Source organism: Myxocyprinus asiaticus, chromosome 50 (assembly GCF_019703515.2).
Source record: "Myxocyprinus asiaticus isolate MX2 ecotype Aquarium Trade chromosome 50, UBuf_Myxa_2, whole genome shotgun sequence".
In the NCBI taxonomy this organism is placed as follows: Eukaryota; Metazoa; Chordata; class Actinopteri; order Cypriniformes; family Catostomidae; genus Myxocyprinus; species Myxocyprinus asiaticus.
Genome location: NC_059393.1, coordinates 21,833,330 through 21,849,313, shown reverse-complemented (window position 1 = coordinate 21,849,313; position 15,984 = coordinate 21,833,330). Strand labels below are relative to the sequence as shown.

The following is a 15,984-nucleotide window of genomic DNA, read 5'->3' as shown; positions in this document are numbered from 1 at the left end:
ATGATTGCCACAGGACTGTTTTCTTGTTCCGTAAGAAGAAATTAAAAAACTACTAAAACAAGTGATTCAGGCGGAGAACAACAACCATTTTAAGCGCTAGTTGGAGTAAAAATAAGTTCAGTCTCAACTTGAGCAGTTGTTGGCTGTTACAACAACTCAGTGTAGTTAATGATATCAATGTAACTAACCTCAGACTATCACTTTATGTGATCTACCCAGTCTTTAAACCAAAGACAGGTGAGTCACTGTCAAAACCATTGTGATTCTGTAAAGTACCGGCACAATGGAGCCACATGTTTTTTTTTTATTTGGCAAGTTCTACAAATTAAAGTTGCGAAACATCACATTATTCACTAAAAACATACGCAGATGCGAGTAAAAACACTGGAGACTGGAAACAAGCTTTGTGGAACACTTACGCTTTCAGGAAATAGGTGGATAGCATGTTGCTATGCAGTTGCTAAGGTGTGCTGATTGGTTTATAGGATGTTGCTATGCGGTTGCTAAGGTGTTCTGATTGCTTTATAGGATGTTGCTATACAGTTGCTAAGGTATACTGATTGGTTTATATTATAGCATGTAGCTATTGCAGCGCAAGCATTGTGGGTCACGTTATGCACCAGAGTTTAATGCTTAGTTTGTCCAAATCACTTAACCTAACAATGAGGATGCATATAGTGATGTTTGCCTCAGCAGAACAAAGAATCACAGATTTAATTTTTGCAAAGTTCCAATTATTACCATGTCAATGATGTGAATGCATCCATTGATTGCCTTTAGGTCTGGAACAATAATCGTTGCATTGCTGATCATGAGCTCCTAGGGGAAAACAGGTCCCACATGTGTAACCATCACAGATGTTGTTTAAGGCTGTAATTAAAAAGGGGTGGGGTTTGTGTGATAGTTACCCTGCCTTTGCTTTGGATCTCCCATTTAGTCTTGCCAATGGTTTGAACTGTTTTACCGACTTGCTTCTTCAAGTCTTCAGAGGTGTAGATCCCATCTAGAAAATGAACTCTACAGGAAATCGCAAACACAGAAAATGATGATCTCATGTCGCAAACCTCATAATTCAGTTCTTGATCTCAACTCAAACACTTACTGCAGAAGGTGAGGCAGCCTGTAATAATCGAACCAAAACGACTCTTCTGAATCGCTGAGGTTTCTGAAAGCACTTTTAGATGGAACTAAAGCCGTCACTTTACTGTTACTGTCAATGACCATGTGCCTCTGCAGAGAAAAACAATATTAGAAAATATGCACAGAACGCTTTTATGATAAGTTATAATTAATGGCATTTTGTGGCATTTATAATTTAACATTTATTCTCTGATGTAATAATATTGCTACAAAAGCTAGTGAGCTACCTACATAGGCAGCATTTTAAGGCAGCATTTAAGGCTATTCCAAATATAATTAAATGTAATTAAAATTTTCCTATTTTAAACCAGTATTTGTGTGCTATGTATTTTTATGCTTATCAGAGTATTGTAATGATAGCTTAGCAACATGCTAACATCAAATATATTTAAATCGATATATTCTCACTTGTACTTACTTGAAGAAAGCGATTAAAATTGTAAAATTCCGAGTTTCCATCTAGCTCCTGTAAATAAAAGTATGAAAATATGATCATGGTGGAGGTGGAGCAATTTAGTAGAGGAGCAAAAAAAAAACAATTCCGTTAGACTAATATGCGCAAATCAAGTATCAGTCAGGTCCATTTTGATTTCATGTTTACTTTGATGTGAAATATCTTTTATTTCCATTTGATTAATGGAATGTTCCGGGTTCAATACAAGTTCAGCTCAATCGACAGCATTTGTGGCAAAAATCGAGGTTACAGTGAGACACTTACAATGGAAGTTAATTGGGCCACTTTTTTGGAGGGTTTAAACAGAAATGTGAAGCTTATAATTTTATAAATGCACTTACATTAATTCTTCTGATAAAACTCGTCTATTATTTGAGCTGTAAAGTTGTTTAAATAGTCATTTTACAGTCATTACATTACAGTCAGTATTACATACAGTCATTTAAGGGTTTGTTGACATTACATCATCATGGCAATGAAGTTGTAAAATTGGCTATAACTTTACACAGAAAAGGTTAGTAAGTGATTTTATCACACTAAAATAATTTTTACATGCATATCCTTTGTCTTGTGTCTATACTTTTGAAACAGTGAGTATCTGAACGTAAAAAATTGGCCCCCATTCACTTCCATTGTAAGGGTCTCACTGAAACTTTTTTTTTTTTAAAGAAAAGGAGGGACGAGCCAAAATAAACATTTGTGGTAATCAATATTATGCCACAAATGCTGTCGACTGAGCTTAACCTGTATTGAACCCGGAATATTCCTTTAAGGGTACAAATATTTTAAAATAAACATGGCTGACAGATGATTTATAACCCTGAATTGAAAGGATCGCTCATGCGCCATATTACCACAAGTACGTTTCCGTAGCACTTCATTCCGTCGCCTTCGTATTCACTTGGGCACGTACAGTCATGCGTTCCGTCCTTTTTCAGATTACACGTTGCCTAAAAAACATAATAAAAAAACGTTAAGCCACTCACACAGCATGCTAGTTCTTGCAAGCATAATGTAGTGTTACTTTCAACAGAATCACACAAGCATCTGCATTATGACAGGTTATGTTTTCCAGACATGATATATTTTGAGAGTTTGATAGATAAATGTGACTGGGCAGATATATTAACAGTTAAATCTGTGTTCACGGGAATACACACCAGAGAATGGCAGCCTCCTTTATTTGTCAGACAGGGGTTGACAATTTTACAGACAACGCCGTCTCCCATGAAGCCTTTCTTGCAGCTACATTCATTCTAAAAAAAAAAATTAGTTAAACAAAACTCAGCTGCTGGGTTTAGCAATGGCTAGTGGCTAAATGCAAGCAATCTCAGTTTATAGTCAGATCTGCTCCACAAATCTGAATAATTAAATGAGGATCCATTCTAGAGTTAATGAAGTACAACAAAATATTTACCTGATTTATATCATGATATATTTGCACTGTATTAAGACTATTAATATTAGTGTATTTTTGTTTACACTAATGTATTAGTTTTTTAATTAGTTGTTGTTGCACTGGCTTATTTTTGTACTGGTACTTGTTTTAGGCATAAACCACTTTATTATTTGATTTCATATTTTCTCACAGCCAATCTTTTTATTTTATTTTATTTTTTCCTCCCCTTTTCTCCCCAATTTGGAATGCCCAATTCCCAGTGCGCTCTAAGTCCTCGTGGTGGTGTAGTGACTCGCCTCAATCCGGGTGGCGGAAGACGAATCTCAGTTGCCTCCGCGTCTGAGACCGTCAATCCGCGTATCTTATCATGTGGTTTGTTGAGTGCAGTGGCGAATTCTCAGGGCCAGCAAAGCCTTCTCTGCTGGCCTAACATGCCAAATAAATAAATATTTTTCTCAATCACCTTTTTGCCTATGTATTTTTAATCGATTTCCACTCTTAATTAATCTACAAACAAATAGAGAAAAACGAAAAGTTTATCCAGTCAAAATGTATTCCTTTGCTTACAAGCAAAGTGTGAAAACTGTTTCACAAATCGCATGCCCAAATCCGAAGCAGCATGTGAGTTTGAGCTTCACCCTGTCAGGCCTTCAGAATTTCCACAGAATCCCTCAACAGTGCAAGTGAATGGGCAACTGAAGTCAGATTGTCAGATTCATCAGCCAATCAGATTGATTTATTTGTTCTTGGTGGGTGTGATCTTTAGGATATGTCCCGGTCGAGGCCTTCTAGCTGGCGTTGAGTGACGCAATCACGCTTTCAGTGATGTACATAATTGAAGAGCGAAATGTGTAAGATCAAGCTGTCTGACGAGTCGTCTGTCACTGTTGGTATTGCCGTTGAGAAAGAGATCCTTATGGATTTATAAACCTGAGATGTTCTGCATGACCATGTGATTGCTTAATTTATTTAACAGGAAAGGAGGACTGATTTTCACTTCAAGTAAATTGGTAAGTGCTTTTTGCATTGTTATAGCAACATCAGGAGTTTTCTAAGTGTAAATTAGGCTGCTTAAGAATTCAGTGTCGGATCAAGTTTTGAAAAGTAGTGCTGCGTTCCATTCAACTTGGAAAGTCGGATTTTCCAACTTCCTACTAGAAAAAGTGCAAAGGAATGCATCTTGAAGTCAGAATTACAACTTGTAGACTCGTGCAGAAATTCTCAACTCCGTTTTCGCCGAGATTCAGGGGCATGATGTCACACAAACATGTCGACACTCAGGGAGATATACAAAGTAAGTGATAAACATTCACTTTATTAAATAATATCGATAAATGAGTTCGTTTCCACATTACATGATATTAAAGCTTGTTTAACAAACGCCTGCAGAAACAGGTGTATAAAACATTATAATCTCTTTTGACAATCGTACACCTGAAGCACAAATGCTAGCGCTGCAGCATTGTTTATCAGTTGGGTTGCTAGGAGACATCTCTAATGAGAGTCAAACCCCTGCTAAGCTAACGGGAGCATTGCAGTTTTGTTTCCTTAGACGTCATCTTCCGAATATCGGGAAATGGAATGCATTTATGGTTGAAGATATCACGTAGGAATATCCCACATCCAACTTGAATGGAACGCAGCATAACCGTGTACCCTGATGAAACGAAATTTATTGCAAGCAACATTTAAATCGCAAATATTATTAGATAGATTTTTCCACGTATTATAGACCTCCTTGGTAGATTCATGTGAAAAATTTGGATTTTTGAATGTCTGTTCAGGAGACGTTCATTTCACAAAACAGTCATGCTGCAGTTAAGATTAGGCTTGCTTGAGCATTAAGTGTCATTTCAAGTTCTGGCTTTCATGTGTGGATGTGTTTTTAAAATTAAATTGGTATTATTAGTTAGCTGCGACATAATGTATGATGCCCAAAGGCATAGGGTGTCTTATTCATTGTGAAACTGTGTTTTCTTAATGGCATGAATCACACTGAAGGCCTAGACTTTAAATGCATTTCCCGCCACTGGTTGAGCGCGTTACCGTGGAGACGTAGCGCGTGTGGAGGCCCTCACTGTTCTCCGCGGCATCCACGCACAAATCACCACAAGCCCCACCGAGAGCGAGAACCACACATAATAGCGACCATGCAACCGGGCCAATTTGGTTGCTTAGGAGACCTGGTTGGAGTCACTCAGCACGCTCAGGATTCGAACTCGTGACTCCAGGGGTGGTAGTCAGCGTCAATACTCGCTGAGCTACCCAGGACCCACTCTCACAGCCATTTTTACAGTTTTATTACATTACCTGATATAAATGTCCATGCAAGTCTATATTTTAAATTGGCTGCACAAAACTTAAATTTATCCTTAATTAAACTTAATTCAGGCTATCAATGTCATGTGTTATAAGACAATCATTACCTGGCCCGGCCCGGTAGGTGTGCAGTCTGCATTTTCATGACATCCACCACGATTGTCCAGCACGCAGTTATTGATCTGCACGCACAATGTTCCATCTCCAGTCCATCCTTCCCTACACACACAGGTTACCTTGCCTGCTTCATATAAACACTCGGCCTACAAACACAAAGAACCCAGAGTCAAAGCTAAACTGTGTCATTTCTGCGCTACTAGCATCACCAAACAGAATTGCAAAAATAATTATTGTTTCCAAACAGGTTTCTCGAACACTCCCCCATCTGCCATTGGTTGGACAAAAAAAATGTGGCACTGTCTAGTCTTATTTTCAATCAAGTTTCATTTTTAAATCACTCAATCACTTCTGAATTCTGATATAACACTAAAATGGAGCAGATATCCCATTAAATTTGTTGTACAGCTGAGGGAACAGGATAATGGCAAACTGCTGAAAAGGAAAGGCATGAAGCTCGCTCTCACATTGATGTCGCAGCCTCCTCTGTCAGCTTTGAGGCACAGATTGCTTTTGGTGCAGGTGTAACCATCCCCTTCGTATCCAAGCAGACAAACACACCTACAACACAATGTACGCAAATCAACAACAGGACAAAAACAGATGTTGATTATTGCTGTTATTTTAATATTTTGAACTGAATTAGTACATGCCAAATATTTGCCATAAATATCTAAAACAAAAAGCAATAAAATAAATGTTCATGTTGTCAAAAAATAATTAAGTCTATTCCATTATTTAGATGACAGATAGATTGTTTTTGTATCAGGAAACAATAATTAGCACAATACTGAGGTATAGTGACACTAACATGGTTTGACCGCTGCTGTAGACACATTTAGCGTGGATGTGGCAGTGCTCAAAGGCACCGTCTGAATTGCAGGGGGTTGAGGTCTGGTCACAGAGTTCCCCTGAAAATCCCACCAGACATGATTCTCTCCTGCACACCCCCATACTGCCAGGCCTGTTATCACAGACGCCATGAACACAGCGGCAATCTACATGAACAAACAGAGTGTGAAGAGAAGTGAAGGTCATGAATGCTGGTATGAACAGTTTAGAGAAAGAGATGGTAAAGATATTACATACTGTATGATGTAAGGTAGATTGGCATTATGGATGGATGGATGAAGGCAGGAGGGAAAAGAAGAAAGGATGGATGGATGGATGATCAGTTGGATGGATGGATGAGAGAAGAATGGTTGGAAGGATGTATGACAGATGAAGGAAGAATGGATGGATGATCAGATGGATGGATGGACTAAGGGAGGAGGGAAGGATAGACAGATAAGTTGGATGGATGAATAGATGGATGAGAGAAGAATGGTTGGATGGATGAATGATAGATAGATAGATGATGGAGGAATGGATGGATGGATAACCAGATGGATGAATAAGTGGATGGATGGATGAGGAAAGGAAGAATGAAGGATGATCAGATGAATGGATGGCTGGATGAAGGAAGGAAAGAGGAAAGGAAGGATGGATGGATGGAAGGTTGACCAGATGGATGGATGAAGGAAGGAGGGAAGGCAGGATGGATGGATGGCTAGATGAAGGCAGGAGTGAAGAAAGGAAGAATGGATGGATGGATGGATGATAAGTTGGATGGATGAATGCATGGATGGATGTATAGATAAAAGGAGGAGGGTGGGAAGGATGACGGATGATCAAACACATCTGAAAACACATCTGTGCATTTTCTGACTGAGCATTGTGCTGCACATATTGATTGCACTGAATAATTTTTCTAATGTCTTTCATTCTAATAATTCTATTTTATTATTTTATTTTATTATTTATATAAATTGGTTTTTATCTTTTATTTTTTTATCATTTTTATGTAAAGCACTTTGAATTGCCATTGCGTATGAAATGTGCTATATAAATAAACTTGCTTTGCCTTGATCAGATGAATGGATGGGGTGATGAAGGAAGGAGGGAAAGAAGGATTGATGGATGGATGAAGGAATAAGGGAAGGGAGGATGGATGATAAGGTGGATGGATGGCTGGATGAAAGGAGGAGGGAAGGAAGAAAGAAAGGATGGATGGATGATCAGTTGGATGGATGGTTGAGAGAAAAATGGTTGGATGGATGGGTGATAAAGGAATGGATGGATGAAGGAAGAATAGATGGATGAAGGAAGAATGGATGGATGATTAGATGAATGGATGGATGATCAGATGGATGAATGAAAATAGATGAATGGATGAAGAAAGAATGGATGGATGAATTCTGGATGGATAGATTATCAGATGGATGGATGAAAAATGAATGAATTAATGAATGGATGGAAGAAGGAAGAATAGATGGGTGAATGGATGGAGGAAGAATGGATGGATGGATGAAGGAAGAATGGATGGATGCTGGATGGACAAATGGATGGATGAAGAAATAATTAAATGGATGGATGGATGAAGGAAAGATAGCTGATGGACTAAGAATGGATTGACAGATAAATGGATGAAGGAAGAATAAATGGATGGATGTAAGAAGGAAGGAAGAATAAATGGATGGATGGATAGATAGAACATTCACCTTCATCACAGTTCTCTCCATGTTTGTTGGGGTCTGCGCAGAGGTGGCAGCCGATGCCTATAAACGCCGGTTCACACTTACACGAGCCGTTTCCAGCGATTCCATCAAAACACTGCAGACAGCAATAGTGCCACAATTAAACAAAAATATGACAAGATAAAACCAGCACATCCTTATACAGTACTTACAGTCCCTTTGTCATAACATGGGTGCTGGAATCCTCCAAGGCAGGGTTTACAGTCTGGCCCATAGAAACCACTGCAACACTCCGCTCGCTGAAACAAAGAGGTCAGTGTCACTTCTTCATCAGTCTCTAAGAGAAAGTAGTGTTAAGTGTTTATCTGGTCGTATGACCTTGTTTTCATACCATTTGAGTAGAGTTGCAGTATTTGGCACAGCCAGTCTCAATGAGTTGGTACGTTTGACGCGGATCAGGATTTGGCTCACAGTCCCTCAGATGACTGTCCTATCAAGGGAAGAAAGCCACAATACAGCATTTAATGGAAAGCATTTTGGAAAGGTATTATGATGTCAAAAAAGATATTTAAAATCTCTGTTAATGATTGCACATTGATTGTAGATGTGTTAGTGGCTGATAAATTTCATGAATTAGTAAAAAAACAAAAAAAAAACAAATGAAAAGAAAAAGTACCAGCTCAACACTTCCAGGTGGACATTGTGTCTCATGGAGATGGCTGCATCTAACACAGGGACCCTATTAGGAGAAGCAAAAAAAGAATTTTTTGTTAATTACAGATTCATAAAATAAACATGAATGTTATAAAACCTTAATATGTTATGCATCATTAATATTAACTGGGTAATTGCAAGCAGACTAACAATAGATAAAATGCTTTACATTTTTACAAAGTATACTAATTATATATTGTATAATTGCATCATAATGTACTGTAGTATTAGTAATCAAGACACGTTTTGTTATTAAACACCTATCCCATTTCCAGTTTAACAGAGTCATATAATATTCATATTTAATAGATTTTTTTTTTAATCAGAATCAGAATCAGCTTTATTGCCAAGTATGCTTACACATACAAGGAATTTGTCTTGGTGACAGAAGCTTCCAGTATACAACAACACAAAAACAACACAAAACAGCAGCAAGACATAGATAATAATAAAAAATAAAAAATAGTTATACACATACATACATACACACATACACATACGTAGTGCAATCTAATACAAATCTGTTATCTGTTATGTACAGTGCAAATACAAATCTGTTATGTACAGTTCAAATGTTTTTTTTTTTGTTTTTTTTTTCAGAGGAATGAAATGGCAGAAGAGGTTGGATGTGTTGGATAAATATAAAAAAGACTAAACTGTGTATTGCACATAGTTATTGCTCAATGGGGCAATTTAACTGTTCTTGAGATGGATGGCCTGTGGGAAAAAACTGTTCCTGTGCCTAACGGTTCTGGTGCTCAGAGCTCTGAAGCGTCGGCCAGAAGGCAACAGTTCAAAAAGGTAGTGGGCAGGGTGATTGGGGTCCAGAGTGATTTTTCCAGCCTTTTTCCTCACTCTGGAAGTGTATAGTTCTTGGGGGGGGAGGGGGCAACCAATAATCTTCTGAGCAGTCCGAACTGTCCTTTGTAGTCTTCTGATGTCTGATTTCGTTGCTGAACCAAACCAGACAGTTATTGAAGTGCAGAGGACAGACTCAATGACTGCTGAGTAGAACTGTATCAGCAGCGCCTGTGGCAGGTTGAATTTCCTCAACTGGCAAAGGAAGTACAACCTCTGCTGGACCTTTTCACAGTGGAGTCAATGTGGGTCTCCCACTTAAGGTCCTGTGAGATGGTAGTGCCCAGGAACCTGAATGACTCCACTGCTGCCACAGTGCTGTTTAGAATGGTGAGGGGGGTCAGTGTTGGGGTGTTTCTCCTAAAGTCCACAATCATCTCCACCGTTTTGAGCGTGTTCAGCTCAAGGTTGTTTTTACTGCACCAGACACCAGACAGCCTCCCTTCTGTATGCAGACTCATCGTTATCTCGGATGAGGCCGATGACTGTGGTGTTGTCTGCAAACTTCAGGAGCTTGACAGAGGGGTACTTGGCGATGCAGTCATTGGCGTAGAGGGAGAAGAGTAGTGGGGAGAGCACACATCCCTGGGGGGCACCAGTGCTGATTGTACAGGTGCTGGAAGTGAGTTTCCCCTGTTTCACAAGCTGCTGCCTGTCAGTCAGGAAGCTGGTAATCCATTGACAGATAGACATGGTAACAGAGAGTTGGTGTAATTTATTCTGGAGTATAGCTGGGATGATGGTGTTGAAAGCTGAACTGAAGTCCACAGAAAGGATCCTTGCATATGTCCCTGGTCTGTCCAGGTGTTGCAGGATATGATGCAATCCCATGTTGACTGCATCATCCACAGACCTGTTTGCTCGATAAGCAAATTGAAGGGGATCTAGAAAGGGTCCAGTGATGTTCTTCAGGTGGGCCAACACCTGTCTCTCAAATGATTTCATGAACACAGACGTCAGGGCGACAGGTCTGTAGTCATTAAGTCCTGTGATTTTTGGTTTCTTTGGGACAGGAATAATGATTGAGCATTTGAAGCAGCATGGGACTTCACACTGCTCCAGTGATCTATTGAAGATCTGTGTGAAGATGGGGGCCAGCTGGTTAGCACAGGATCGAAGACATGCTGGTGAGACGCCATCTGGGCCTGAAGCTTTCCTCATCTTTTGTTTCCGATAGACACGGCTCACATCATCTTCACAGATCTTAAGTGCAGGTTGAGTAGTTGGAGGGGGGAGGAAGGGGGCTGCAGGAGGTGTTGGTGTTTGTGTGACATGAAGGTCAGAGTGGGTGTGGGGTGTGAGATTGGGCCTTTCAAATCTGCAGTAGAACACATTCAGGTCGTCAGCCAGTTGTTGGTCCACCACAGGGTTGGGGGTAAGAGTCCTGTAATTTGTGAGTTGTTTCACGCCACTCCACACTGATGCAGGGTCTTTAGCTGAAAACTTGTTTTTCAGCCTCTCAGGGTATCTTCTTTTAGCCACTCTGATTTCCCTGTTCAGTGTGTTCCTAGCCTGATTGTACAAGACTTTATCCCCACCCCTGTAAGCATCCTCTTTGGCCTGACGAAGCTGCCTGAGCTCTGCTGTAAACCACGGTTTGTCGTTGTTGAACTTTAAATAAGTCCTAGTAGGAATGCACATATCCTCACAGAAACTGATATATGATGTAACAGTATCTGTGAGCTCGTCCAGGTCTGTGGCTGCAGCCTCAAAAACACTCCAATCCGTGCAATCGAAGCAGGCTTGTAGTTCCCACTCTGCTTCACTGGTCCATCTCTTTACAGTCCTTACTACTGGCTTGGTTGATTTTAATTTCTGCCTTTAGGTTGGAAGAAGATGAACCAGACAGTGATCAGAGAGTCCCAAAGCTGCTGTAGGGACAGAGCGATATGCATCCTTTATTGTTGTGTAGCAATGATCCAGTATATTTCTGTCTCTGGTTGGGCATGTGATGTGCTGTTTGTATTTGGGCAGTACACGTGTGAGATTTGCTTTGTTAAAATCCCCAAGAATAATAATAACTGAGTCCGGGTATTGTTGTTCTGTGTCTGTGATTTGATCAGCCAGCTGTTGCAGCACTGTGTTCAAACACGCGTTTGGTGCGATATACACTCTCACCAGAATAAACGAGAAAAATTCCCGCGGCGAGTAGAAAGGCTTACAGTTAATAAAGAGCGCTTCCGAATTAGGACAGCACATCCACTTTAACGTTGTTACATCTGTACACCAACTGTCATTGATGTAAAAGCATGTTCCACAGCCTCTCGTTTTCCCCGTTAACTCCGCAATGCGATCCGCTCTGAACAGCTGGAAGCCCGGCAGATATAACGTGCTGTCCGGAATGGCTTCACTCAGCCAGATTTCTGTGAAGCACAAGGCAGCAGTGGTTGAAATGTCTTTGTTTGTGCGGGTGAGTAGATGTAGTTCGTCTGTTTTGTTAGGAAGAGAGCGGAGATTCGCTAAGTGAATACTCGGCAGCGTTGTTCGAAAGCCTGCCAATGGAGCCTGACCAGCGCACCGGCTTGTCTTTCTCGCGTGCGTCTCCTAGCGTGTTTAACAACACAGCTGCGCCTCCGACTTCAATGTCTAGCAAAACGTCTGAATATTCAAAAACCGGGAAAAGACTGTCTGATATAAGCTGTCAAATGTTCAGCAGTTCGTCTCTGGTAAAACTGACTGGAAAAAGATTACTCCACACCGAGGCGACCATCCACGGCGCCATCATGATGTATATGAGGTCCGTTTATTATGTTGGTATGGTTTTTGCACCAAAAACTAGTTAAAATTTTGTTTTTTTTTACCATTTTCAATCCTCTCTCTGACCCTTAGAATTAAACAGTTATGTTTTATGCTGCTGTGCTTTTAAGACTTTAATGCAAACATTCACTAATTTCTAACATTGGTCAGAAGGATCTACAGAGCTGTAGGTGCTACACACAGCAAAAACAGCACAAGGTTTGGCCAAATTTCCCACATTTTAATCTTATCGTCAGTTCTTCTGGTGTTTAGGAATGAAAGTATAAATCAAAAGGCTCCTACCACAATGATCCTACTCTCATTCACATCACACCGATGGGGCATTATGGGAACTATAGAGGATGGTAGAAGAACTCCGTCAATCAGGTGAATGATTCCATTGGATGCAACAATGTCTTTCGTTTCGAGTGGTATTCCTTTATCCCCCAGAAAGACTCGTCCCTGTGGATAGAGTAAGAAAAAGCCAAAACAGTTTGTTAGTCAGTGGGGTCCAAGCAGATGAGAAAATAGGATGATTGTCCTTATAGGCATACTTTGTACATTGGATAAAAATATTGCATATGAAATTTCATTTATCGTACCAAGGGTCTCACAGTTAAAGCCATTTTTCTTCTCAATTTCTCAACGCAATAGTACCACCAAATGTACAAAACCATGCCAAATGTGTTAATTGTACAAAGAATGAAACCATACATATTTGTACCAAATTTCATTAAAATGTCTAATTCCACTCTGGAATTACTCTGGAGTAATTAGAGTAAATTATGCCACGCTCGTGTTTGTCACTTACATCCCCGGAGACATTGATTGTTAAGATCTCATTGGCCATGGTCGTAATCTCAGACATACTGGCGAGCTGGTCCACAGTGACCTAATTCAAAGACATCCAGAAATATACAGAATGTTAATCATTTCAAAATGATGTACCGGTAACTGAGCCAAATTGTCACATTTTATCGCTACAGTTTGCAATGAAAATTAAAAACCTTAAATGTGTAAAACTGGCAATGCTACATTTAATTTTCAGTTTAAACTCACTTTTAACAAAATATTTACCCACAAATGATATTATATTATATATTATATTTATTATATTACATTATATTATATTACATGGACCAAAAATATTGATGACTCATCTAACACTAAGGGGTGTAAATTAATGTTTGTCCAATCAAATGCTCTCTGGAATGAGAATCCCTCCCCCTAATACCAACTGCCTCAAACTAGCAATAGCAAGTAGCAAATCATTGTTTTGCCAAGCTGTAATGTAACTACAGGCAATTGGCTATTAAAAAAAGGACAAGCCCTTTGATATGTCCAGCCTAAATGTCCTTTTCAAGAAAATTTCATTTGTCAAACCATTTTATGTGGTCTTTAAAGTGTCGTTCATAAATGCCTCATTTGAAAGTGAAAATAACTGTCGGAAACCACTGGCAACACTTCATGATGTCAGATGTCTTACTCACAGCAGCCAGCGAGAACATGTGGTGTTTCAAAAGCATCTGAAGCTTTGGTTTGGCCTTTATAGGAGAAAGACAAATAAAACATTCACTGTCTAAATATGCATATGTAAAAATGAATAAATAACATAAAAAATAATGAGTAAAATAGGATTTATTTTTTTCTTTTTCTCCCCTTTTCTCCCCAATTTGGAATGCCCAATTCCCAATGCGCTCTAAGTCCTCGTGGAGGCGTAGTGACTCACCTCAGTCCGGGTGGCGGAGGACGAATCTCAGTTGCCTCCGCGTCTGAGACCGTCAATCCACGCATCTTATCACGTGGCTTGTTGAGCGTGTTACCGTGGAGACATAGCACGTATGGAGGCCCATGCTATTCTCTGCGGGATCCACGCACAACTCACCATGCGCCCCACCGAGAGCGAGAACCACACATTACAGCAACCATGAGGAGGTTACCCCATGTGACTCTACCCTCCCTAGCAACCGGGCCAATTTGGTTGCTTAGGAGACCTGGCTGGAGTCACTCAGCACGCCTTGGAATCAAACTCGCGACTCCAGATGTGGTAGTCAGCATCAATACTCGCTGAGCTACCCAGACCTCCTAAAATAGGCTTTCTTGAGTTCAAAACTTCATAATGTCAAAAATGTTATATCTATTTGTGTATAATGTGTCATTAAAGTCAACATGAAATCAAAATTGTTTCTATTTATTTTTTTAATACACATTCCTGGTCTTATTGTGCATGAATCATCAGTAAATATGAATCCAAATAAAATACATGTTGTAATCTTTAATCAAAATAATCATTGCAGCTCACATCATTGAGCATGTACATAAGACTTCCATCTCTGAATTTGTCTATGGCTTTGTTGGTTGGAACAAACACTGTCAGCGGACCTGGACCGCTCACAGGCAACAGAGCTCCACAATTCTGCAGAAGAAATTGAAAAAATGATTTGAGTGCTTGAGTTCAGTAAAGAAAAGCAAAACTGATTCAGAGCAAGAGAGGGGATCACTCACGTCAACTAGAGACAGGAATCGATTGAATCTGTCGTCCTCTCTGAAAACCTCCCCAATGGTTTTGGAGGAGAACTTGAGGTTGCAAAAACAACATCTACATTTGAGGGTGTTGTGTTTGGTATTGTGCATCATTCAGAAACTATAATGAGATGGTTTGGTTGTAAAATAGTTTCAAAGGCTTTACCTCCATGTTGTTGTTCGAAGACTCAACATGTGCAAGAGTAAAAGGCTTGTCAATAATGTGGATTATTCCATTGGATGCAGGGATATCGCTCTTAAGTATTGTAAACAACACGTCTGGATCCCTTATCAATATGAATTGCTGTGGACACAAAAAATCAATTACACTGAATCTGCAGCGGGAAGAATGGATTAATTCAACAATGTATCAGTGCCAAGAGTACATTTTCTGTTTATTTAAATCTTTTGTGAATTTTGAGTACATGTTGTATAAATAAGTGTTCATTTAAATTCAGTAATGTTGTGTACATGGCATTTGCTTTTATTAAATTCCCTTCTCCCATATCATTTGCGCACTAATGGAAATCAGATACACTGGAAGGAAGGAAGGAACAAAGGATGGAAGGAAGCTAAAAATGAAGGAAGCAGTGAAGGAAGGACAGATAGAAAGAAGACAGGAGGAAAGAAAAGGGTGGACAGAAATCATTTTTTGAGGAAGTAAGAACAGATGGAAGAAAAAAGAATGGAAGGAAGGAAAAAAGGACAGGTCTACACTGGTAGCCAAAATTTGGAATAATGTACAGATTTTGCTCTTATAGAAGAAATTGGTACTTTTATTCACCAAAGAGGCATTCAACTGATCACAATGTATAGTTAGGACATTAATAACGTGAAAAATTACTATTACAATTTGAATTTAAACTACTTCAAAGAGTTCTCATCAAAAAATCCTCCATGTGCAGCAATGACAGCTTTGCAGATCCTTGACATTCTAGCTGTCAGTTTGTCCAGATACTCAGGAGACATTTCACCCCACACTTCCTGTAGCACTTGCCATAGATGTGACTGTCTTGTCGGGCACTTCTCACGCACCTTACAGTCTAGCTGATCCCACAAAAGCTCAATGGGGTTAAGATCCATAACACTCTTTTCCAATTATCTGTTGTCCAATGTCTGTGTTTCTTTGCCCACTCTAACCTTTTGTTTTTGTTTTTCTGTTTCAAAAGTGGCTTTTTCTGTGCAATTCTTCCCATAAGGCCTGCACC

The 15,984-nt window shown here is 39.7% G+C and overlaps 2 protein-coding genes across 2 annotated transcripts in view; one reads left to right on the top strand and one right to left on the bottom strand.

The window, feature by feature from the left end:
* LOC127439250 (centromere protein P-like) overlaps positions 1–15,984 on the top strand; it is a 211,343-nt gene that overhangs the window by 58,042 nt on the left and 137,317 nt on the right. The window lies entirely within an intron of this gene.
* The window catches only part of LOC127439241 (stabilin-1-like), a 56,437-nt gene that overhangs the window by 29,483 nt on the left and 10,970 nt on the right, over positions 1–15,984 (bottom strand). Inside the window, exons 13-31 of the mRNA XM_051695421.1 lie at positions 14,943–15,080; positions 14,759–14,830; positions 14,556–14,669; positions 13,744–13,797; positions 13,065–13,145; positions 12,557–12,715; positions 8,622–8,684; positions 8,337–8,435; positions 8,158–8,244; positions 7,970–8,081; positions 6,241–6,427; positions 5,897–5,990; positions 5,420–5,575; positions 2,755–2,850; positions 2,449–2,544; positions 1,559–1,606; positions 1,103–1,230; positions 909–1,017; positions 742–819 (exon numbers count right to left, since the gene is read on the bottom strand). Of these exons, the coding sequence (XP_051551381.1) occupies positions 742–819; positions 909–1,017; positions 1,103–1,230; positions 1,559–1,606; positions 2,449–2,544; positions 2,755–2,850; positions 5,420–5,575; positions 5,897–5,990; positions 6,241–6,427; positions 7,970–8,081; positions 8,158–8,244; positions 8,337–8,435; positions 8,622–8,684; positions 12,557–12,715; positions 13,065–13,145; positions 13,744–13,797; positions 14,556–14,669; positions 14,759–14,830; positions 14,943–15,080 (1,971 nt within the window). The remainder of the gene's footprint in view (positions 1–741; positions 820–908; positions 1,018–1,102; positions 1,231–1,558; positions 1,607–2,448; positions 2,545–2,754; positions 2,851–5,419; positions 5,576–5,896; positions 5,991–6,240; positions 6,428–7,969; positions 8,082–8,157; positions 8,245–8,336; positions 8,436–8,621; positions 8,685–12,556; positions 12,716–13,064; positions 13,146–13,743; positions 13,798–14,555; positions 14,670–14,758; positions 14,831–14,942; positions 15,081–15,984) is intronic.